This window comes from Thermobia domestica, chromosome 15 (genome assembly GCF_964235325.1).
Source record: "Thermobia domestica chromosome 15, izTheDome1.hap1.1, whole genome shotgun sequence".
In the NCBI taxonomy this organism is placed as follows: Eukaryota; Metazoa; Arthropoda; class Insecta; order Zygentoma; family Lepismatidae; genus Thermobia; species Thermobia domestica.
In genome coordinates this window covers 172,638,755-172,663,808 of record NC_137468.1, presented here as the reverse complement: position 1 = coordinate 172,663,808, position 25,054 = coordinate 172,638,755, and the positions used below count along the sequence as shown (strand labels likewise).

Below are 25,054 nucleotides of genomic sequence, written 5' to 3'. Positions count from 1 at the left end.
AAGCCCAGGAAATAAAGAGTTTTTGTCCGGAAAAATTCGGGACAAGCTGAATTTCTACCAGTTGTTAGGGCCCAACTAGAGATGTATTTTCCCAAAAGTTCCCACCCCTCCCCCTTGTGCTTTCCCCTCCACTCCCCCTTTAACATCCGATTTTCAAGATTTTCGATTATCGCTCATATCTCCGTTATTAATAATCCGGTCTTCAAACTCTTTTGACAGTTTTCTTTCTTAAAAAAGCACGATCTTAAAAAAGTTATTCTTGACAATTTTTGGTAGGTCTAATACTTTAAGAGATATTCATAGAAATATGTAAAATTTTACATTTTTATGTGTACGTTTTACTGCTTTTTATATTTTACCTTTTGTGTATTCGATAATTTGTAGAAACGCTTCAAATATAAGTTGTAGAGCGCTTCTTTAGCTTTAAAACGGTGCATATATTAATATACTTAGAGGTATGGGAACGTGTAAAAGGGTACCTTAAGAGAGTGAAGTGCGCGCTCACCATTATTGCAAACTTCGCAAAATTGCCGCGTCCTGGCTCGTCTCGTTTACTTCAAATACCGTAGCATAAGATCGCGTGGACCCCTACGCAATATCCTAAAATGGGCCCCTTTCATTCTTTTTCTGACTTTGTTTGGTAACCTGAGCCGTGACACTCACGGTCCCTGCTTCAAACCACATTCACTATCGTTTTTGATGAATGATGATCGTAAATAAATATTTTCCGATTTTGTGGAATATATTACTCCTATTTTTTTTAATTTCGCGTATGTTTTTGTCAGTTTTGGTTCAGGGAGGCTTTTGCCCCTAACCCATATGATATACGGTTGTTCTGTTATTCACCACCTATGGACCTACCGTGTCTTAGACTCTCCACCGGCAGCTGTGAATTAATTGACAATATTATCTATCAAAAATAATCATTGTTATTCACAGAAGCACGGACCTCAGACCCACCGCTAGCTAATGTTACAACTTTTTTGTTTCTTATACACGTTATGTTCATTATTCATTTCTTGTCTTTTGTTTACAAATCATCCTATCAATAATTCATATATACAATTCCTGTCTATATTGAAGGCATTTAACACTATTTACAATATATACATGCTAATATTCATCATCAATTTCGTCTTGATCTTCATCCATGGTTGTTGCATTGTGATATGAGAGACCATTACAATGCTCGCACATAGCCGAACAATTCATATCTGACAACACTTACAATAATCCCCACAATCATTTTGTAAGAACACGACACTAAACACAATAAATCATCTGGTGCAAAAGACGTCTACGAGGTAACTGGTTTAAGTACTTTTCTCCCTCCTCCATTCCCTGTTACGGACTCTAGCTTCCATCCCCATTCAGTAGCTGACAAATTGGCTCTCAACCATCTCTGTACTTGCAAATAAACCCTTAGTAATTGCTGTTGACATGCTTTCTTTGTTGGAGACAGTTTAGCCAAATCAAAATTCGATCCCAAATATGACTTTCTTGTGAGCATAGTAAATTTAAAGTACCGGGCTTCATTCAAGTTTGAGTATCTGTTCAGTCCATACTAAACGTTCTCCACTTCTTAGTAATTGAGGCCTATTCCGGAAGAAGGGCACGGCACATAGGAAGTTTTCTTGAATGAAGGGAAAGAGCCTTAAAGATTTTATCAGAGTATATAACAATAACATAAGTTTGAAAATACCTATTATAGGTTTCTTTTAAATATAAAACATCTATTTCACTAATAAATAGCTTGTATTAACTAAAAAATATATACTATTTTATATATTTATAAACATGTTTGTATAAAATGTTATGTGCCCTTTTTACGAAAATCCTTGTTGGTTGAGGAAATAGCACACTATTAATGCATCACAATAATGTCTTTACTGTAACAGAAAAGAAATATAAACCATTACACATGGTAATAAATACATTATGGATTTAGTCCTGTTCGTACTCATTCAATATCAATTCAATCCAGTCCCTGTCTTTAGCTGACAAGCACGTCATTAAGGACCGAACATCTTTCTGTTTTTGTTCGCTCACTCCAACAAAAGGGACAGGCTTAGGGTCAATATGTCTCAATTTGTGACATACCACAGTAGCCATTCCACCATCCTAAACACAATACATCTATGTATAGAGCTGTGGTTTCTTTTGTGCCTTCCGACTTACTCATGAACGAAGCGAGGAACGAATCTTGAAGAGGCTAGGAATCATACGAATTGCTCTGACAAGTAAACCTTACGTTTGGGTGAATCGAGTTGCTGACTGAGACACATATGAGAAAGTAGTACTAAATGTGGTCAGTATTTCAGTGAAGTTGTAGGTGCGAAGCTCCAGGGGTTTAGGAGATACAGCTACCAGAACATCACATGGAAGTACAGTATAGTCTTCATACAGTTGGAGGTAAAAGCTCTGTAAGACCTCTTGTAACGACAAAAGATGAATAACAAATATATGGGTATATATTAGGACTAGGGAAAAGTCATATAGTAAGGGTATACCTGACGGCGGCCATCTTGAAATCCGCCATTTTGAATTAAGGTTAAGTTTTTAAAATAGGAATAGGGTCATGTGATACATGATTTAAGGCACAAATTTAATCAGAAGAACAGTGGTCACGTTAATTTTGAGTTACGCACAATTGGTAAAAAGTTACAGGGAAATTAAATTTGTTGCAGCATATGTATTAGTCCTTTACCCCACCTTGTAAATTTTGTTTTAATGATAATAATTAAATAAAAAGTAGGTGGATAAATATTAGGTCTATGGTAAGAGTTGCCTTGATGGCGGCAATGTTCAAATCCGCCATTTTGAATCAGACAAAAGTTTTAAACAAAACGCATAACATTGACACCTTATTAATAGCAAATTTTACCATAAATCCAACGGTATAACCATTTTTGCTTTATCATGAACCAGCATTTGTTATCGCATAAACAAGTTGCTGATTTGAGGAAAAATGACCAAAGAGGAATTGATTCATAATTGAACTTGGGTCTTTCTTCCAGAAAAGTCCTCAGTTGGTACAATCAATATGTAGTTCAGAAAAGAGTGCATGACTTGCACAAATGCTCTGCTCACAGTGAGCACACCTGACAAAGGCAAACGAGTTACACTTGACACATCTGTCGTTAACAATTCCGTCAAAGCAGTAGTCGTAAGGAGCGATCCATTTAATTTTGTGCTGGTTAATGATAAAGCAAAAATGGTTATACCGTTGGAGTTATGGTAAAATTTGCTATTAATAAGGTATCACTGTTATGCGTTTTGTTTAAAAATTTTGTCTGCTTCAAAACGGCGGATTTGAACATGGCCACCATCAAGGCAACTCTTACCATAGACCTAATATTTATCCACCTACTTTTTATTTAATTATTATCATTAAAACAAAATTTACAAGGTGGGGTAAAGGACTAATACATATGCTGCAACAATATTTAATTTCCCTGTAACTTTTTACCAATTGCGCGTAAATCAAAATTAACGTGACCACTGTTCTTCTGATTAAATTTGCGCCTTAAATCATATATCACATGACCCTATTCCTATTTTAAAAACTTAACCTTAATTCAAAATGGCGGATTTCAAGATGGCCTTCATCAGGTATACCCTTACTATATGACTTCCCCCTAGTCCTAGTATATACCCATATATTTGTCATTCATCTTTTGTCGTTACAAGAGGTCTTACAGAGCTTTTACCTCCAACTGTATGAAGACTATTCTGTACTTCCATGTGATGTTCTGGTAGCTGTATCTCCTAAACCCCTGGAGCTTCGCACCTACAACTTCACTGAAATACTGACCACATTTAGTACTACTTTCTCATATGTGTCTCAGTCAGCAACTCGATTCACCCAAACGTAAGGTTTACTTGTGAGTATGAAGAAAAAAATGTTCATAGCATTTGGTTCTACAATATTGAGTAACTAAGAACATTTTAGCCGGTACTTCATTCTTACTCGAGTTGAAGTATTTTTCACCACGAACCCTTTTACTTTTTGATTCTTCACGTTTCAAATTCGTTTACTATGCCTCTTCTTATACACAGGTATACTTTCAGTATCCCTTTTAAACTACTGCCACGCTTGTAAGTTAATAATATTGCAATGAGCACAGGGATAAGCGCTGCTAGAGTCTGAATGTCAGCTGTGAGCCAAAACACCAGTGCAAAGGCTTACAAAAACAATATTGCCACGCTGCCGAAAATAAAGATATCGAGATGAAAATTTCACAGCGCCTTCAACATAACATGGCGGTTCGTTTTGAATGATTTCCGGAAAAAGGGCACACAGACTTCCTTGTGAGTTTTTAAGCTGCTCTCTACGTTGTATAGTTTTTGAAATACAGGTCTCTGGAGTTCACTTTCCCACGATTGCGACGCGTTGTATCTCCGAAACTATTGTCATTCGACCAAAGTTGAAGAGAACTTTTTTCTACTTTTGATGTCCCCTACACGGCGATTGAGAGTTTTAACACTTATTTGGCAACACCTGATATATTATATGGAGTGTAGTTTTCTATGTTCTCTATTATTGCCGTTCTCTAATATATATACGTATATTAGAAAACGGCAATAATAGAGAACATAGAATCAGAAAACTACACTCCATATCTTTGCTGTTTTGAGTTTTTTTTGTACTCTCGAAACTTCACGGAAGTAGCTATGGCCTTTTTTCAGTCGATAAATTAAAATACATTAAATTTTCTGTGTATTACTTTTGATAAATTAAAATAGTCCAAATTTTCCATAGTGACGATGGAATTTCATAGTGAGAAGACGTGGAATTTCATAGTGAGGAGACGTAATTTAAGTGACAAAGTTCAGTTAAGATATAAGAAAGTAATTGGTACATTTACTTTTGTGAGATATACTATTTTGACCTTTATATATAGCTCTAACAACTGGCCTGTTTCCAAGAGCTCGGATTTGCTACATATAAAGGATGAAATTAAATGGATTGGGAACATTGAATAAAGAAAAGATTTTAAATTAAAAGTCACGAAAGATTTTACATTAAATTTACGTCCAAAATCTATACTGCTTACCGAAAATTTTATTTCAGTAAAAATACTAATTAACCATATGTTGTCCTAATGAGCACAAACGGGATCAGAGTAAAGAACACTACCTCGTATGATGCAAACCATACGAAACACTCCATTATTATGTTGACATATTAAAGTCGACTAAGCAATTCGCAGAGAGCGGCTGTAAGGCACCAGTTGCGCGCATTTCGCTCTCTTAAGGTGCCTTTTTACACGTTCCCATACCTCTAAGGATATTAATATATACACCGTTTTAAAGCTAAAGAAGCGCTCTACAATTTTTATTTAAACTTTTCTAAAAATTATCGAAAACACAAAAGTTAAATTGTAAAAAACGAAAAAAGTACACATAAAAATATAAAATTTTGCATATTTCTACGAATATCTCTTAAAGTATTAGACCTAGCAAAAATTGTTAAGAATAACTATTTTTTTTTTAAGTTTAAGAAAACTGTAAAAAAGAGTTTGAAGATCGGGTTAATAATAACGGAGATATGAGCGATAATCGAAAACCTTGTAAATCGGATGTTAAAGGGGAGTGGTGGGGAAAGCACAAGGGAGAGGGGTGGGGACTTTTGGGAAAATGTATCTCTAGTTGGGTCCTAACAACTGGCAAAAATTCAGCTTGTCTCGAATTTTTCCCGACAATAATGGATTTTTTCCTTTGATTTCCTGGGGTAACATATTTGGTCGTGGAGAACTTTGAAATTGAATTAATTCTACATGGACCCCGAGTTTACACTTCGCGAATGTACCTTGTAAGTGCAATTTGCGTTATCTTAATAAATGGATAAAGTCAAGGAAACTTTAGTTTTGCTTTGTAATAGGAAGGTCTCGAGATCAAATTTTGCGCTAAGTACATATCTACTGGAATCTCCTTTAGTATTATTATTTCATTGGTCCTGCGCAGGTGCGCACTCACAAATTTTTGTTGGGAGGGGTTCAAAGATTTTGTTGAAAGGGGTTGCGTGCCAGTTTGGCATGTTGACTTTGTGAGACTTCTGGTGAACACTTTTCGAACAACCTGTGTATCTTCCTCTAATTGGAAATTATCGACCTATTACCACTTCTGTCCAAACGTATGTCTGAGATTTCTTACATATTCTGTAGTTACAAGCTTGGATTTCTGATGCTCTTGATAGCCTTTGTAGCTGAAGGTTCGTGAATACTGCATCACTTCCGTGCATTGACACAATTAACAATGCGAGGGCAGCAGAGCTCGCTTGCACATTATCAACCATTGGTTCATCCTGAAATGCTATTAACACTGAAAAGACATAAACAAAAGTTATATATAACGATCTTAGTAAATTTTGTTTTAATCAAAGATTGTAATATATACAGGATGTTTCAAAACAACACCGACAACGTTTTGGAGGTGATTCCTGACACCAAGATAATACGAAAAGTATAGACCAACCAGGGTGCACAAATGCTTCCTTTCGGAGTTATAGGTGGCCGAAAACATAAAAAAATGGACTTTGAAGGTCCATAATTGCAATACTATGGGACCTACCATAGTCGGATCAAGACTTCACTTAGGAGCTAATATGTGCCCTATCCAAATATCCAAGTTTAACAATCCTGTGGTACTTCCGCATCAATTTTACATGTAATTGGTGAGTACTTCAAATGATATGCCCGTAGCAAAACAGCCTCTATAAAAATAGTTGCGTGAGTACCTTAGGATTCTGAAATATGTATTTTTGGATAGGCACAAATTAGTTAATAAGGAAAGTCTTGGCTCGACTACGATAGGTCGCATAGTTTTGGAGCTATGGATCTTTAAACTTCAATTTTTCATGTTTTTGGCCACCTATAACTCCGAAAGGAAGTACTTATGCACCCAGGTTGGTCTATACTTTTTGTCTTATCTTGGTGTCAGGAATCACCTCCCAAACGTTGTCGGTGTTTAGTAAGTACTCTGTACTTTAGTGAGTATTTTTGAAGTCACATTTGAATACTTGCAAAATAAAAAATGTTATATTCATTATTTCACTTACTCTCCACTTTCGCACTTGCATAGAAACTACGAGAATCCGCAGATGGAGAAAAGTAAAAATTTGACCTTTGTGATTGCACTATAACCTACATATTATGTAGTTAAGAAGTCGTATGTATCAATACCTTAGAATAGCCGAATGAGTGATCTTTCTTTCCATCAGTTCGTACTCCTAGTTTTTAATCCTCTCTTTGTATAAACGTGATGTTGAAACGTTCCATAATACACTATTTGAAACACTACTCTTCACAATTAAGCAGTGGTGGCTGTTGAGGGAAATCACGCCGATAAGAAATTAGATTGTAGCGCTACAAGCTAATTAGGCCTACATAGAAAGCTTCGTCCTGCCTCAGAAAGCTGTATACAAGAATTAAGGATGACTGATGAGGTAAGCTTTCTCCTCTAAGTTTGTAGCGACTACAATTACAAAGTGTGTATTGCATTGTTTCTTTAGGTACCTCCCATTCCAGCGAAAGCCATAGCAACTTCGATGCCAGTTTGGGCTCTCGTCATTGGATGTTTTGGATCTGGATGGGGTCTCTACACGATTATGACCCACGGACCCACATATATGAAGGATATTCTTGGATTTAATATAAAGCAGGTAAATTAATGATTTTTGCTTTTGATAAAATACCAATTCAATAATGTAAAACTACAAATATATTGTTAAGGTAGTACTAGAGCAATTTAGTATATCGTGGCCTGAGATTCAACACTGCTATCGCCAATTTTGGCGAATTTGAGTGTTTGATACCTAGTCCAGTCTAGCTGGCATAATTTTAGGTCAAACCCGGACATAATTGTTGAATTCCTGAAACTTCGCCCACAGAGTCCTTGATGTGAATGTAATAACATATTAAAAGTCCCCGCCCGTCCCATGCCTGCGTCATCCAATATGGCCGCCAAGGAGTATGTTAGGTACATAGGGTTTGAAATAAAGACACCCTGCTCCTAAACTACATAACATATTAACATCCGGTAAACACCATATTAAACAGCATACATGTAGCTATTATAAACTACATTTTCATATTCATATGATAATTATTTTCTATGTAAGAAAACTTTAAAGCTAAAATTACCTGATATATTTTGCTATTCAACACAGTTTGTGCTTTCATACAGACACAACTAAAGTGATTTATGACTTTTCTTTAATATTGTTGAGTAGAGCACTTAGTTTGCAAAGATTATAATTTTGTTTCATGCTGATAGTCCCATTAGTAGCTGAATTAGAACGTTTTTCATAACATGTTACAAATAAGCAATTCACATTCAAAAAACGTTAGCGGTCGTCGACATGCCCAGTCTAGCTAACAGTTTACTTTGCACATAACTGTTGAAGTCACGAAATCTTGCACACCGAGTCTTTACTATAAATTTAATAACGTAATAAAAAGTCTTCATCTCTGCGATGATCACTATGCTATTAACAATAACAAATACTGTTTGTGATTTCTGAACACTAATGACTAGTCAGCTTAAATCGTTTAACGTTTGGTTCTTTCTGAGAACGCACATTTGTTTCATCATTAAGTTCATCATCTGAATTGTCTGTATCAGAATAAGTAATATATGAATTTCCACGTTGCAGGCCATGGCAGTAGGTACAAATACTTGTGCATCGAAGACCAACACTCCTACATTTGCAGCGCGTACATTCAGTAGTTTTGCATGCACATGAAATTAATTTCAGGAGGAAGTCTGGTGCTGGAGGTTGAAGACACGGAATAGGAAGAAGCTGTCCATTCAAAGTCTTCCATCCCCATTCATTTGGATTCAGATTGTATCCTAACTAGGACTGCACCTGGTGATACACACGCATGAAGTGTAATTTACTTGCATCTGATGTTGGAGGAAGTGTGGAAAGGTTAAATTGTGATGTCAAACATTGATTTGCTACACATTTCACGTACATCAAATAACGAAGAGAGTTCAATGTTCCGTCAGAAGAACCACCATATAGATGCAATAGAAATTTCTCCCCTGCAGCTGTTACTTCCTCTTGTGTTTTATCTGGCTGTGTGAGTACTGAAACAAGTTGGCGAAGAGATTCACTTCTCTCTAACAACAAAAGGAAGGAATTTTTTTCTTTTCCGAATGGTGCTGATGTGGTGTCACAGCCTGAAGCAGCATGCAGGAATAAGAGACTGTTCTTCACATCACACAATTGATTCTGAATTTAGTTTATGTTGTATACTTTCTCAGACCGCACAGTACTGCCTGGTTTTACAAACATTATATTTGAGTTTGCTGGTGCCTTGGAAAGTAACAACATTAACAAGTCTGTATCTTCTCCAACTACTCCTACACAGTCATTTGTTGTAGACAGACCTATAGCAGTGTCAATAATTAGACGATCAGCATCTGAATCTGCTTGTTTCACATGAATGCCACTTGATACTAGGATATCTGTGAGACCGGAAATGAATCTTGTTTTATTGTGTTCATTGGCAAGGAACTGCGATTGGTTTGTGGTTACCTCATATTACTATGAAACACGATATCAGCAGACTTCTTACCCAGCTGTCGTCTTCTTCGCTCTTCCCCTTTTGTTGTCAGGCTGTCTAAATAACCATCAAAAATTACTATTATATTGTCTCCATATTTATTTTGCAAATACTGAACATAAAGATTGTACAAATCAATGTAACAACATCCTGATGGCCAGACAACTTTATGAAGTAAATAACCACCATCACAGACATAAGCAGAGCAAGGCACTGAAGTCTCACAAGGCACCTTGTTTTCAAGAACTGGTATGATGCTAGCCTTGTTGGCTTTCCTCATGCAGCCATTAACAAACAGAGATGAAGGAGTTTGTGAAAGCTCATGTGAAAAACATTGACGTAATTCCTCTTCACTCCTTACAACACACAACATTCGGTGGAAGAGCTGCAAGTGATTAATTGGAGATTTTTCTCCTCGGATATTGACAACCTGGTTTGTAACTGATGATAATGGTCTCACTTTATCTCGTCTTTGCAGCTGGACGGTAAAAATATGTTTCCTTGTCATAGCTAACATAGCCTTTGTACTACATTCAATAGCAGAATCACAGTTAATTTCAACCCCTCCAACTCCAGTAGAAATAGATAAAAGTTGATTTCCTGTGGTCTGAAAAGGATAATGTTCCAATAGCCAATTCTGAAACATGTTAAGAGCCTTTTCGTCATGTCCTATGCGAAAATCTCTTAATTCTACATGTTGATCTGATGTGATGTTGGGCACACTACTGAAATCTTCAAGGGCAGCAGAAACTTGAGAACACGTTGGTGCTGACAAAGTCCATTTAGCAAGTGTGCTATCTTTAAAACCACGGCCGTGCATCATACCTCCAGAAGTCTTCATGGATTTCATCAGAACTTGCTCTATAATCCTGTCAGTCCACACACCTGCCTATGGCTTCTGTGATCGGCGCACTGTAAAGTAACCATTTGAGTAGCCTGAGAATTCCTCTGGAGGATTTTCTCTGAGTTGAAGCATTTCTTGCAAATACAGCTGGGCACATTTGGCATAGTGTATGTGGCCTGCAGCATGGAAATGTGGTAACATTTTTTGTACACAATACAAATGCAAATCCCAGTCTCCAGTTCGTTCTGCCCTGACATACAAGCGCATGAGATCCACCGATGTATGTACTGAAGCCAGAGCTTGCTAGTACGACTATCGGCAGCCAGTAAGTGCAACTTGTCCTCTAATTGTGACATTACCTGCTTCAATATGTCTGATGATACGGCTGAAGATGGTAGTTGTTTTCCTTGGAATACTTCCACACCAAGATTTTGTAGTGCAGATGTCAAACCTTCATCAATCTCGAAATGGTGAGCTGCTACTTTCACAATTGCGGTTTGAGTTAACATATGTGCACGAAGAGCTCTGGCATACGACTGACCTGACAACATTTTAATAGTAGATGATTCTGCATACACTACGTTCCACAATTCCTCAATTCCACTGCCAGACATTATGTATCCTACTGATTCCAAATATGAATGAAAAGATGAAATCCTCCTAAGCGAATTACAATATTATGTAATTCATCATTTTTCTTAGAAACTTGAACAATTTCCCGAGATTTAATATATAACGGTTGGTCAAATGTTACAAAACACTTGCGTCCTTGCTTTTCACATATATGAGATGCAAAGCTCAATGCACTATACAATGAACTGGGATTGGAGGGAGACAGGTTAATACATGGCAAGATGAAAATTCTGGAAGGGGAATATTCCTTGTTGCTTTGTTCTATACACTGCATGTATCCACTCCATCCAGGAAGATTTTGTGGTCCTGTTGAAAAACTCCAAATCCAAAAGAAGTCAAGAGCCATTCCAATAGATACAGTAGGCGGTTCTAGTATCTCCAAAGTAGATATATCTTCAATTTTGATGACTGCTTTCTGCGAGACACTTTTGTATTTCAAGATGGGAATAGCACCAAATTGACCAATGCTGGTTGCAGGTGTTACCTTTCTTGGGCGCTCAACAATACTAGAAAACTTGACAGCACCAGCTGGCGTCACACATTGCACACCACCAAGGCTGTGAAATGTTCCATGACCATCCATGGTTCTCACGTTGAAATCCGCATTATCGAACACAAACTGCATAAATGCTTTTGGTTCCACAGTGATTTCTGCAGGAAGTGAAAGAGCAGATGTTTCATAACGTTGAATTTCACTGTAATCTTCACTGAAACCAATGCTATGAAGAAGATCTACCAGCTGTCGGGATGCGTACCGACGATGAACATGAATTAATACAGCCAGAAGTAATGGTAATATAAATGAACGAGGCCTGGTTGTTTTTACTATGCAGTTCGCTATAGATACGCATTTTCTTTCCCATGTATCTTTTTCTTTCTTCATCTTCATTATTATTTCCTGAAAGAATATTTGAAGAAAGTCTGGAATGTAAGAAACTCCTCCTTTTTTCATGTCTTCAATAGTTGGATATGTATCCACTGTGTATGTGCACTCTTGTATGCCCTGTCGAATTAGATTTGCTGCAGTTCTAATAATGCGCTCCTTCCCCTTTTCTGGATCTTTGTTGCGTTCACAGTACCAAGCCTCATTTAAGATATTTGATGCTACATCTTTTAGAGTAACAATACTTCTTCTACCTGGAATATCTGTGATTATTACACGATCCTGAAAGTAATCCTTCAATTTTCGTTTCAGCTGTTTGTCACTGTAAGTCACACCTTCTTGTCCAAATTCATTTAATTTTTCTACCAACTCCTCCATAGAATACTGACATTCATCTTCACTTTCCATAAAACAGCACAATTTTACAAAATTTTGATGCTTCTCTGTGAGTAATGGTCTCCCAGGATTATACAAGGAATCACTTGTTTCTCGAAACGGTGGTGGAGGCACTGATCTAGGATTGCAGAATGACTTATAGCATTGCTGGTTGTATCTTCCTTCTGCTGCAATGAGATCAATAGCACTATTGACACGTGTCTGCACAGCAACTCCCCATTTGTCTGCACGAGCCGTACCATACTTATTAATATTGTCTTTCACTTTCAAGAGGGTTACTTTACTGATGCACTTTTTCTCTTGCTTAGCTTTCTTGCTTTCTTTCTCTATATCTGCTTCTTCACCACAGAAGAGACAATGGATTTTGAAGTCAAACTGAGAGGATGTAGAACGAGTGGACAGTCCAGGAAAAACAGTGTCTGGATTATCACAATCACTATTTCTCAAGTCAGATTTGATTGATGTTTGCCGAGTATATCGTTTTCGACACTCACTGTGCACTACTATAGATGTATATTTGGATAATTCTTCATGCAAGCCATCACTCCTCTGCTCACTTGATGCAATTAGAGTTGACAGACCTCTCTTTACTACAACAGTAAGCGACTCTGTAAGGGCTCTCCCACACAAAATACATATACTTCCTGTATATGTTGACATCTTCAATCTAACTTCCTACTTGCAAATAGTTTTCATGTAAACCTGATGTCCATTAATACCTGCAAAAGATAAAATTAAAATAAATGTAGCCTGCTACTAAATATATATGTACAATAATAAAAATATGTTATATGAAATATACAATAAAAATATGCAGTACATAATATAAAATGCAAAATGTGCAAAAAAACACACGCACAAAACTACACAATTTCTTCAGTTTAGATAGAAATGAACCCAGTTACAATATTGCAGCTTGAGAAAATGATAAAAAAGATCGAACAACACAGTTTTACTGGCTGCCATATTATATAAAGTAAACATAGCAGAGATGAGGACTTTTTATTACGTTATTAAATTTATAGTAAAGACTCGGTGTGCAAGATTTCGTGACTTCAACAGTTATGTGCAAAGTAAACTGTTAGCTAGACTGGGCATGTCGACGACCGCTAACGTTTTTTGAATGTGAATTGCTTATTTGTAACATGTTATGAAAAACGTTCTAATTCAGCTACTAATGGGACTATCAGCATGAAACAAAATTATAATCTTTGCAAACTAAGTGCTCTACTCAACAATATTAAAGAAAAGTCATAAATCACTTTAGTTGTGTCTGTATGAAAGCACAAACTGTGTTGAATAGCAAAATATATCAGGTAATTTTAGCCTTAAAGTTTTCTTACATAGAAAATAATTATCATATGAATATGAAAATGTAGTTTATAATAGCTACATGTATGCTGTTTAATATGGTGTTTACCGGATGTTAATATGTTATGTAGTTTAGGAGCAGGGTGTCTTTATTTCAAACCCTATGTACCTAACATACTCCTTGGCGGCCATATTGGATGACGCAGGCATGGGACGGGCGGGGACTTTTAATATGTTATTACATTCACATCAAGGACTCTGTGGGCGAAGTTTCAGGAATTCAACAATTATGTCCGGGTTCAGCTCCTAGCTAGCCTGGACTAACCATTAGAATCAGCATATGATGGCGCACAATCTGGTTAAGTAGTACACCTATATCACGACAAATGGCTCTGTTATTCCCTTAAAAGTAATGAGACTAAAGCTAGTTTTCAAACAGTTTTCTGTGTTTTCTGTACAGTTGGTGAAATGCTACTTATGCGGTGTTGAATCTCAGGCAACGATATGGGATTTGTTTTTTCAAAACTTGTTTATAATAAAAAATGTTACACAAAATATAACATAAAGTTACTGTAAATGTGGTCGTAAGACCAATACATATGTTTAGTATGTAGTTTGGATAAATAGATGTCCCTGGGCTCCGGCAGCCTAGGGAAAGATTTCCACAAAGCTTCAGGCAAGCTAAATGAAGATGGTTTAGGAAGTGTTTGTGCTGTAGGCAAGGAAAAAGAGGTTAATGTCCCGTAGAGCTGCAGGCAACCTACAGGGGCAGAGAAACCACACAGCGTTATGCAAGCTTGGTAGTTGTGGTTAAAGTTCTTTTCTTAGAGCTTCAAGCAATTTAAGAGAGTGCCTAAATGTTTATAAACTTTGAGGCAAGATGAGTGGTTGTGGTTAAGATATTTTTAGAGCTTTAGGAAGATAAAGAGTGGCTAAGGTTTTACAAAGCTTTAGGCAAGCTAGGTGGGCAGAAGACTTTAGAGCTTTAGGCAAGCTAAGAGAGTGGCTAAGGTTTTACAAAGCTTTAGGCAAGCTACGTGGGCAGAAGACTTTAGAGCTTTAGACAAGCTGAGAGAGTGGCTAAGGTTTTACAAAGCTTTAGGCAAGCTATGTGGATAGAAGACTTTAGAGCTTTAGGCAAGCTAAGAAAATACTTAAGTTTTTACGAAGCTTTAGGCAAGCTATGTGGGCAGAAGACTTTAGAGCTTTAGGCAAGCTAGGAGAGTGACTAAGGTTTTACAAAGGTTTAGGCAAGCTAGGAGAGTGGCTAAGGTTTTACAAAGCTTTAGGCAAGCTAGGTGGGCAGAAGACTTTAGAGCTTTAGGCAAGCTAGGAGAGTGGCTAAGGTTTTACAAAGCTTTAGGCAAGCTAGGTGGGTAGAAGACTTTAAAGCTTTAGGCAAGCTAAGAGAGTGGCTAAGGTTTTACAAAGCTTTAGGCAAGCTATGTGGGCAGAAGACTTTAGAGCTTTAGGCAAGCTAGGAGAGTGGCTAAGGTTTTACAAAGCTTTAGGCAAGCTAGATGGGCAGAAGACTTTAGAGCTTTAGGCAAGCTAAGAAAGTGGTTATGTTTTTACAAAGCTTTAGGCAAGCTAGGTGGGCAGAAGACTTTAGAGCTTTAGACAAGCTGAGAGAGTGGCTAAGGTTTTACAAAGCTTTAGGCAAGCTATGTGGATAGAAGACTTTAGAGCTTTAGGCAAGCTAAGAAAATACTTAAGTTTTTACGAAGCTTTAGGCAAGCTATGTGGGCAGAAGACTTTAGAGCTTTAGGCAAGCTAGGAGAGTGGCTAAGGTTTTACAAAGGTTTAGGCAAGCTAGGAGAGTGGCTAAGGTTTTACAAAGCTTTAGGCAAGCTACGTGGGCAGAAGACTTTAGAGCTTTAGGCAAGCTAAGAAAATACTTAAGTTTTTACGAAGCTTTAGGCAAGCTATGTGGGCAGAAGACTTTAGAGCTTTAGGCAAGCTAGGAGAGTGGCTAAGGTTTTACAAAGGTTTAGGCAAGCTAGGAGAGTGGCTAAGGTTTTACAAAGCTTTAGGCAAGCTACGTGGGCAGAAGACTTTAGAGCTTTAGACAAGCTGAGAGAGTGGCTAAGGTTTTACAAAGCTTTAGGCAAGCTATGTGGATAGAAGACTTTAGAGCTTTAGGCAAGCTAAGAAAATACTTAAGTTTTTACGAAGCTTTAGGCAAGCTATGTGGGCAGAAGACTTTAGAGCTTTAGGCAAGCTAGGAGAGTGGCTAAGGTTTTACAAAGGTTTAGGCAAGCTAGGAGAGTGGCTAAGGTTTTACAAAGCTTTAGGCAAGCTAGGTGGGCAGAAGACTTTAGAGCTTTAGGCAAGCTAGGAGAGTGGCTAAGGTTTTACAAAGCTTTAGGCAAGCTAGGTGGGTAGAAGACTTTAAAGCTTTAGGCAAGCTAAGAGAGTGGCTAAGGTTTTACAAAGCTTTAGGCAAGCTATGTGGGCAGAAGACTTTAGAGCTTTAGGCAAGCTAGGAGAGTGGCTAAGGTTTTACAAAGCTTTAGGCAAGCTAGATGGGCAGAAGACTTTAGAGCTTTAGGCAAGCTAAGAAAGTGGTTATGTTTATACAAAGCTTTAGGCAAGCTAGGTGGGCAGAAGACTTTAGAGCTTTAGCTTTCAATGTTATGACAACCAAGCTAGAATGAAGGAAAGAAGTTTTCATATTTCACAATGCTGATTCTTTTAAATGTTGTGAATAAAAGTAATTTCAAATTTCAAATAGCCTACTTCATTGCAGTATATATGATGTAATTTAAAAAAATAACGTTTATTTCTAATAAATCCAATATTTGTTTGTGTTTTGCTATATTTAAAAGATATGCCAACTAGCCCCTCAATATCAGCCAACCAGCTCCTTACTAGAGGTCGGTTGGCATATTCCATTTTAAAAGAAAGAAAATTTTATTTCTCGAAAACTGTAAGCAACAAAACAAAAACAAAAATGGCATTTATTAGAGGAAACATTGGTCTGTCCGTACACATCCATTACATTGCAATACAGTGCACCATCTGCTCATAAAAAAACAAAGAATGAAAAGTTCGCCAACCAGTCCCGGTCTCCCCTATCGGAAACGTAGTTTTTTTTTAAATGAGTAAACCAAAATATAGTTTAATCAACCAGAATATTAGTAGTAGTATTAATTGGTGGATGTAGGACTTCGGTGGGATATCAAGCATATTTTACTGTGTAACTTATCCCGCACTCCTGTATTTCACCAATCCGGAGACTAGGAGTTGTATTTGTACCAAACAAAGAACTTTTTGCTATAGCTTAAACTTGGAACTAGCAGATTAAAAAGAAGAGAATAACTACCACATTTATGAGTTCGAACTATTTATAACAAATCTTATGTGCATGAATACAGAAGGTTGTTTGCTTTATATCCGACCATTTTTGACGGGCACTCACCTTAAGAGATACCACCCCACTACCACTGATCATGTTCTATTTGACCCCCAGTATTGTGGACTATTACACGGCATTGCATTTTCCATTACAATGAGATTCGGCGCACGAGAGGCATATGAATTCTATCCCACTCCTCCTTGCACGCTTTCCATGACCATCCAGGGTGCGTGATGGTGATGTTGAAGACGTCAACAGTTCAAATGTCCAAAAATCCATTAGACTAGCATCTGCGCTTTTCACAAGAATATCTTCAAACATAATGATACGAATTCTTAATTCTTCTGCCATTTCCTGATAAAAACTTAGTGACTCGAAGCCTTGTCCATATGGATCATCACCTGGTTCGCGTCCATTCCATACAAACGTGGGATGTTCCTCCGATAGATGGGTGTCAGAATGGATACTTGGAAGTATCTTGCATTCGACTTCACCTTTTTGTTCAGCTTGCGTATCGGCAACTTACCCTCATTTCCGAATTCCGTAACAACCATAGAGCCTCGAGCGAAGCTTTCCCTGCATTCACGGGCAAAGTTGCTGCGCCCCTTGCAGTCAATGTCACGGTATGAAATCGGCTGAATGTGACCACCAACAGTGAGATGGACATATGATTCATCCATTGTGACAACTTTATTTCATTTGGAACCCGTCAGGTACTTTTCATACGGTTTCCTGCAGTTCGTCTTGCATTCGGTAATGTGACGCGGTAGCAGGTTGTGTACACGGGAATTCGGCACACACTTCAACCTGAGGCACTAGCGAATTGTTTTATTCACAGTGGACGGTGCGAGGTGGAATCTCTGGCTCATATCACGTTGCATCGGAGGGTTTTTTGGCACGCCAATCGAAAGATTTTTCTTAGCACTACAGGTGTCACTTTGCTTGCAGCCCTTCCCCTGATAGTTTTCGTGGTTGAATGTTTCGCAAGGAGAGCCTGTTGTGTGTAACGGGCCACAATAGCTTTTGCAGTAGTCACACTAAGTCTTAACGCATTCTCCCTACCTTGTTTCACAGTGCGTACGTATGAAAACAGCATGGAAAAGGATCATTACATAACCCTCCAAATACCGGTTGACTTTCGACGCACTCACGCACCGACAAGGTCGGACAAAACACTGCTCCCGTCAGCAAATTCATAGTTTCAACATGATACGCTAGATGGGAGCACTGAACTCAAAATGGGCGGATATACAGCGAACAACCTATATTACATTATTGTAAACTGAGAAATCAAAAATTTCATAGTTACATGAAAACAACTTTTTCCTAATTTACAATCATAAATTAATAAATATAGGAGAGGGTGCAAATGTGGAAACCCAATTTGTATTTCATTTGTGAAAAAGCAGTGAATCGTTAATTTAACCTGGAAAATTGCCTCAAAATGCCTTAGAATGTTAGAAATATGGGACCATAATTCACAAGTGCAAAAATCATATACGTAAAAAAAATATTTGGCACATGTACTAGCATATTTCGTTTTTTAAAAAACTTAGGGTAATGTGGAAACATCCTAAAATTACAGTAAATCAATATGTAAACACATAAATGATTGTTTCCCCACCGGCACACTAAGAGTGGCTCGATTCCTTACATAATTGACATTGAATCCATAGTTTACTACGCATGTCTTTCGAAAATGGATTCCCATAAAATATGCACAGAGTGTCTTTTTCGGTGGGCTCTTCTACTCCAACTGGAAGAGAGACTGCAGAGTTTTGTTTGTTTGTTTTTGTTTAATTGCAGGAGGAACTTTGGGCATTTTTCTAGTTTTGTTAGCGCCTGCAGGCGGCTTCTGTTTAGGTCTAGTCGTACTCTTATGGTTAGATAAGGATTCTTCGAGCTGTTTTTGTATGGAGACGATGTCAAAACAGCGCAAGAACTCGGCTTACGATCTCTATTCGGAGTCTTCCTCTTCAAAAAGGGCATTTTCAATATTTCATATGATGACACACAAACTTTTGAAGAGATGCTCGGTACGCTGGGATATTTTGAAGTGGTGCTCGGTACGCTGGGATCGTCTGAAGAGGTGCTTGGTACGCTGGGACGCTGTAATAATACTCTTGGAGACAATTATTTGCCTTTTTCCTGCCTCTTTGTTAGTTTCCACTTTGCTTTACTCCTAAACCTTACCCCTCTGCCCTACCCTTCACTTAGGCCATGAATAAAAAGTATCTAACATATACTTGTATGATTCAAATGTGTGTTATCTTCAATAAATTATTTACTAGTAATAAAACAATGCAACGGACTTTAGGGTAAGGAAAATGTGGAAACGTTTCCACATTTCCCTCATCCACAAGTTTCCAAGTTACCCGCACTGTAGTCAAACTGGATTGTATGAATTAAGTTTAAAACACGTTTGCTTGTGATTGAATCAGTGTTGCCAGACACGGCAAGCAAAATTACACACACCTTTCGTCCAAATTGCACAATTTTACACACAAGCTGGAAGACAGTGCACACATTACACAATACATAACTACCTATCTATATGTATATTATGTCTAATGACGTACATACCTATACGTACACTGTACACTCATGTCCAAAATGATTGTCGCATATCTATAACAGGATTGTTGTGTTAATATATTTGGATAATGATATCGCAGGGTACATTTAACACTCTTACTATGTCTATAATCGGCAGAGACATGTATGTGGTAAATTTCATGTCAAAAGATCTGTAAATAAGAAAAATATAACGAAAAAGAACTTTACTTGTCCATTTAGCAACATTTTGGTGTACTCATTCTAATTTTCGTATTTATAATTTTTTTCTGTGAAATTTAGCACAAATATACATTTCCCGATTATACACATAGTAACAGTACTAGAAGTACCTTGCGAGTTTATTATCCAATTATATTCGCACAACACGACCGTTATAAATATGCGACAGTCATTTTGGACATGAGTGTACATTGACCAGCCATTGTTCAGGGATTCATCGCTTGATTTACTACTACTACTACTACTATTGTTATTATTATTGTTATTATTATTGTAAAACCGTCACCTTCCCGCCCATTGCCATTTTCATTTTACTTTCAACCATGCGCGCCGATTACGTGGGTGCTCCGGCACCCACAAGATTTTTAGCTTGAACCCTGGTTTGAACCAGTTTCTCTTGCGTTTAAATCAGTCGTGTTACCGACTGAGCTAGGGCAGCCCCAATTTATCCTTATAGTACCGATATATTTTACTTTCTCACAGCACATGCCTTTATGACAATGTTCATAAAATATTTTAACTTAAAGTAAATCAATCAAACATCGAGACTTCCATGAAAACATATAGGCTAATATGACCCGCTATTGATATGCACCCACATAAATCTTGGAAAGTCTGCGCCATTGCTTTCAATGTACTTAATGTTTTTAATTGGACATCGGCCACTCTGTCGTTCATCTGTTTGCAAAATGGCATTCTCTTCACAAGTGGTGAGAAGACAAGACTTCTTACCACCTCCGCCTCATGTTTTGGCCAACATTGAGGGTCAACATTCATTCACATTGCTTGCTTGAACAAAGCGTCTTTGCTTGGGGATGTCATGACACCCGCCTCTGAAAAACAAGAAGTGAGGTATCAAGGAAGCAAGATAGGTTTTATCATACTGTAGAGAAAATAACAAGAGATTAACAAAATAACAAATAGCTTGTTATTTTCTCTGTGGTTTTATTGCGCTGGCCTGGAGTCAGGCGTTGGAGCTCGTAGTTTCTAGAAGGCAATTTTCAGAAAAAAATGGAAATAATGAATATTTGAATGAAAAGAACTTCGTAAAATCATCAATGATCAAAATTTTTAATTGTGACAAATTACACACAAAATGCAGACAGATTAACATTACACACAAAATGCACAAACAGGCCGAAATTGCACACATTTTGTGCAATTACACACACATTGGCAACGCTGGATTGAATGCCACCAATACCTTCCCAATAGCTCCCTTTCACAATACTCTGATATATATTACATTACATCTGTGATACTTTAGACTTAATAATACTACATACTTACCTCCAAAAACTTCACTAAAATGTGTAAACAACAATTGACGCACCACCATTAACTACACTGGCCGACCGCTTCATAGCGTTGTGTCGTGACGAATGGGGACGAGGGTGATTGTTTACGGCAATCGCCGCAAGGGTAAAGGTCTCTGCAGTCAACATAGGTTACGTTTCCACATTACCCTCACGTTTCCACATTTGCACCCTTTCCTCTATGACATTATTATAACAAACATTTTAAATTAAAATGTGGAAGTAGCAATCTGATTTGTATTTTATACTATTGATATTCTTATCAGTTGTGCTAAAATATATTTACTTTTGTTGCAGAACGGTTTTCTATCCAGCCTACCGTATATTCTTCGTTTTTCATTTGCAGTCATAAGTTGCTACTTTGCCGACATGATACGAACGAAAGGAATTCTGTCTACAACTGCAACAAGAAAACTATGTACCTGCTTTTGTATGTATTTTTTGTTATAAACTTTATGAGTTTATAACAAAATTTTTTGATTGTTAATACTGTACTTTCGTTTAGTAATACGTGATGGAAGAGATAATTGGTAATGGCAGGGTATAAATTAAGAGGCAAAGAGTGCATCAGAAATTTTTATAAGCTCTGACTGCAAAATAAATAAGTCAGTGTTGAAGACAGTTTAGTAGATTTTCCCGCCAAATCAAAAACTTCAAACCACCAGAATTCTACCACCGGCAAGTTTCTGCATCAGATTATAACTATGGTAAATGAATGATGATGGAAAAATTGGTCGTGGAAACGGAAGTACTCCGAGAAAACCTACGAACACGATGTTGTCACCACAAACGCACTTGGCTGGGATCGAACCAAAGACCCCATGCACCAGAGATAAGCGCTCGATCACTGAGCCGCCGTGCCTTCTGAAAATGTTCCACTCGTGCATGGGGTGTTAAGTGGAGTAAATAAACATTGGTTTCAATATTGTATTGTGTGAATTAAGTCGAATTGTAGCCTCGGAGGTGACCAGAAACATTTGTGCAGTGTATGTCAATAACACTATTAGTGAAGAAACCTACTAAAGTCTTCGTTTCATTTGGACAGCCCTTATTTGAACGAAGAACATAAAATTGTCCTTAATAAATAAGTTGTTTTGATTGGATACTCTGTATATCTTAAGCAAACTCTTTTGTTCTGTTGTAGCTCACTTGGTACCGGCAGTTTGTTTGGTTTTGATGGGTTTTACTGGTTGCAACGCTGCTCTGTCGGTTGCACTTCTTACAGTTGGATTCGGTATCAACGGTGCCTTTGCAGCAGGAATACTTCCTAACAGCTTGGATATTGCTCCCAATTTCTCAGGTATTAGGCATCAATATAAATATATTCATACACAATTAATTATAAATTGGAATATGGTTAGGAGTGGACATTCTGTCAATTTTCAAAGATTGTTTTCATTATTCTATCAAATCCAGGCAAGTGAAAGTAGATATTGTATTTACAGAAGAGCTACTGTATCGATATTTACAGGGAAGCTATTGTAGTTGCAGGAAACGGAATATGTTTAGTACAAGGGGTCCAGAAGCACGTAAAAATACAAAATTCACGGGAGAAATGAATGATGTAAGTACTTAGACATAACATAAGTAACCAAATCTAACCTAACCTAACATAAACTAACCTAAGCTAACCTAAACTAACCTAATATTAGTAGAAATAAGCGAAATTCTATCATTATTTGGAAAATTATGCGGGTCCTCTACATTAATAGAACGTTAGCTAACCTAACCTAAATTAAATTAACCTACCCTAAACTAACCGAATGTGAACAGAAACTACCAAAATTATAACATCTTTTAGAGAAAAGAGCTGGACCCCTTCTGCTAAACAACATAGGCCCAGGAAAACTACTGTATTAACAGGAGTCATACAGCGACGCAACTACGCTACATGAAGAAAAATGTGTAATCCAGTCGGCATGTAAATGCTGTTTTTACCAGGTTACGCGCGTCACGACATTAAATAATGTTGTTTCATCCGTAGTACGATCTACACCACCGTCCAGCGAAAATTTTGTATTGTGGGACCACCATTTTAAATTTAGAATTAACGCCATACCCATTCCGATGGTGGTTACTTACGTATATAATGTTGTTACCACCTTCCTACGACTGTCCCCTCTTGGATCTTTCTAAATCTGTGACTCCTTACCTTGCGAGAGTAATAAGACGTCATAACATTCTGCGAGAAGGAAAGATGTTTTTAACACGAAATCCAGACGCCGAACTCCAGACTTGGCATGGTGTTCCCACCAGTTGTACTTTTATACATGAAATTACATTACTTAAGGAGCGCACCCGCGTAAATACGATGTATCCTTACGGAAATCCTAATCCTTTTTTCTCAGTGTAGGTGTCGTCCGAGACAAGAACTCGCCTTAGCGCCCCCCTGACCAATCAAACCAAAACGCTCTCCCAAATATTTGACCAATTTTTCACCCTCCCAATTCGATGCCCCGTTTGCCCCTTTCCCCTAGTTACATCACTGGAGTTACATGTCGAAAATATACACTTGATTACCATGTTCCTGCTCACAATCCCAAGAAATACGAGGTTCAGAGACTTACAGTTTCGAAATTTTAAATAATCTCACAACATGAATGATATAAGTACATTATCTAGTAATAAAACTACGTAACATCATATTTTTTTCGGTATCAATAACTCATATGGAAAATGCCGTAGAATATATAGAGTTCTATTAAGAAAATTGGTAATAGAAGAAGAAAAATGTTTTAAAGTATGATTTTGGGAATTTGAGTGTAAATAATTTTGGGTCGTCAGGAGGAAAGTATTTGGAGAGCGTAAACATCTCCTATAGTGAGCTGCCGAAAAGGAAGTGGTTAAAGTGGAAAATTTCATCGTTCACCATTTATACACTTTACACATATTCAGGAAAACATTTATATACAGTACATTCACAATTACTCTACACGTACTCATTTCATTTATTTTTCATTTTATCCAACATTTTCACCCTGAACATCTGGGTAACTGGCCCTCTTCTTCCCGCTGGAACTCCTTCTCAATTTTGACTATTTTCACACCTAACTATGACTATACATCTTTTACCTGGATTCGACTAATTGTTCTTTCTATACTCTAACCTACATAACTAACAATTTATATTTAAATACATATTTCTTAGTGTATATAACATGTAATACGACTAGAAAGTCGACCAAAAAATGCAATTGGCGGCTTCCGCCATTTGTAAAATTGGTTACAATTTCAGTTCAAGTAATTCAATTTATCCGCATTTTTAGCATACTAGGCTTAAAGCTGATGCTCCTTTAAATAACACCAATAACGGTGACAGTTTTGACTTGAATTACTTTCAATACGTTAGGAACAAAAACAGAGTTAATTATGTTTTTATACAAAATTATTAATTTAGTTTGCTGATTTGTTGCCCAGCAGGTGTTTAAAATATAGAGATTCTAAGATTAGCCAATTGACTACCTCATGAGCAAATGACTGCAAATCTAGTAGTTTCACTGTAGGCTATAACGAACTAGCCGATAATGCAAATTGTCACAAACAGGACGATAGGATGTCAGTGACCTCCATTGCCTCGGCAAGATGATGGCAAGTACTCTTAGGTATTCAAAGGTTAGGGCGAAAATGTCGCCTGTAGAAAATCTTGTTGATATTACTCATCATGTCAACATAGGAACCGTCGATCCTATTGCACACTGAACCAAGCAGATTGTCTTCAGTTGCTTTGGTACTAGCATCCGGTGCGAAAGTTTCGTATTTGTGGCATGTGTTTATTCTCCATTTGAAATTGTTGATAATTCACTGCTATTTACAAAACATGTTCACCCTTATACAGAATGAAGTTTAACTACGGTAAGTTGATCTAATTTTTATGTCTAGATATTCATTGCCATTTTCCCTTGGCTCTTCTCTACGGTTAGTGTGGATATGGCACACAATAAACTT

General features: G+C 37.4%; 1 protein-coding gene across 2 annotated transcripts in view; it reads left to right on the top strand.

The window, feature by feature from the left end:
* LOC145671367 (sialin-like) overlaps window positions 1-25,054 on the top strand; it is a 91,077-nt gene that overhangs the window by 56,782 nt on the left and 9,241 nt on the right. For both annotated transcript variants that reach the window (XM_081740431.1, XM_081740432.1), the window contains exons 6-8: window positions 7,514-7,663; window positions 21,407-21,539; window positions 22,254-22,409. In XM_081740431.1, the coding sequence (XP_081596557.1) occupies window positions 7,514-7,663; window positions 21,407-21,539; window positions 22,254-22,409 (439 nt within the window). The remainder of the gene's footprint in view (window positions 1-7,513; window positions 7,664-21,406; window positions 21,540-22,253; window positions 22,410-25,054) is intronic.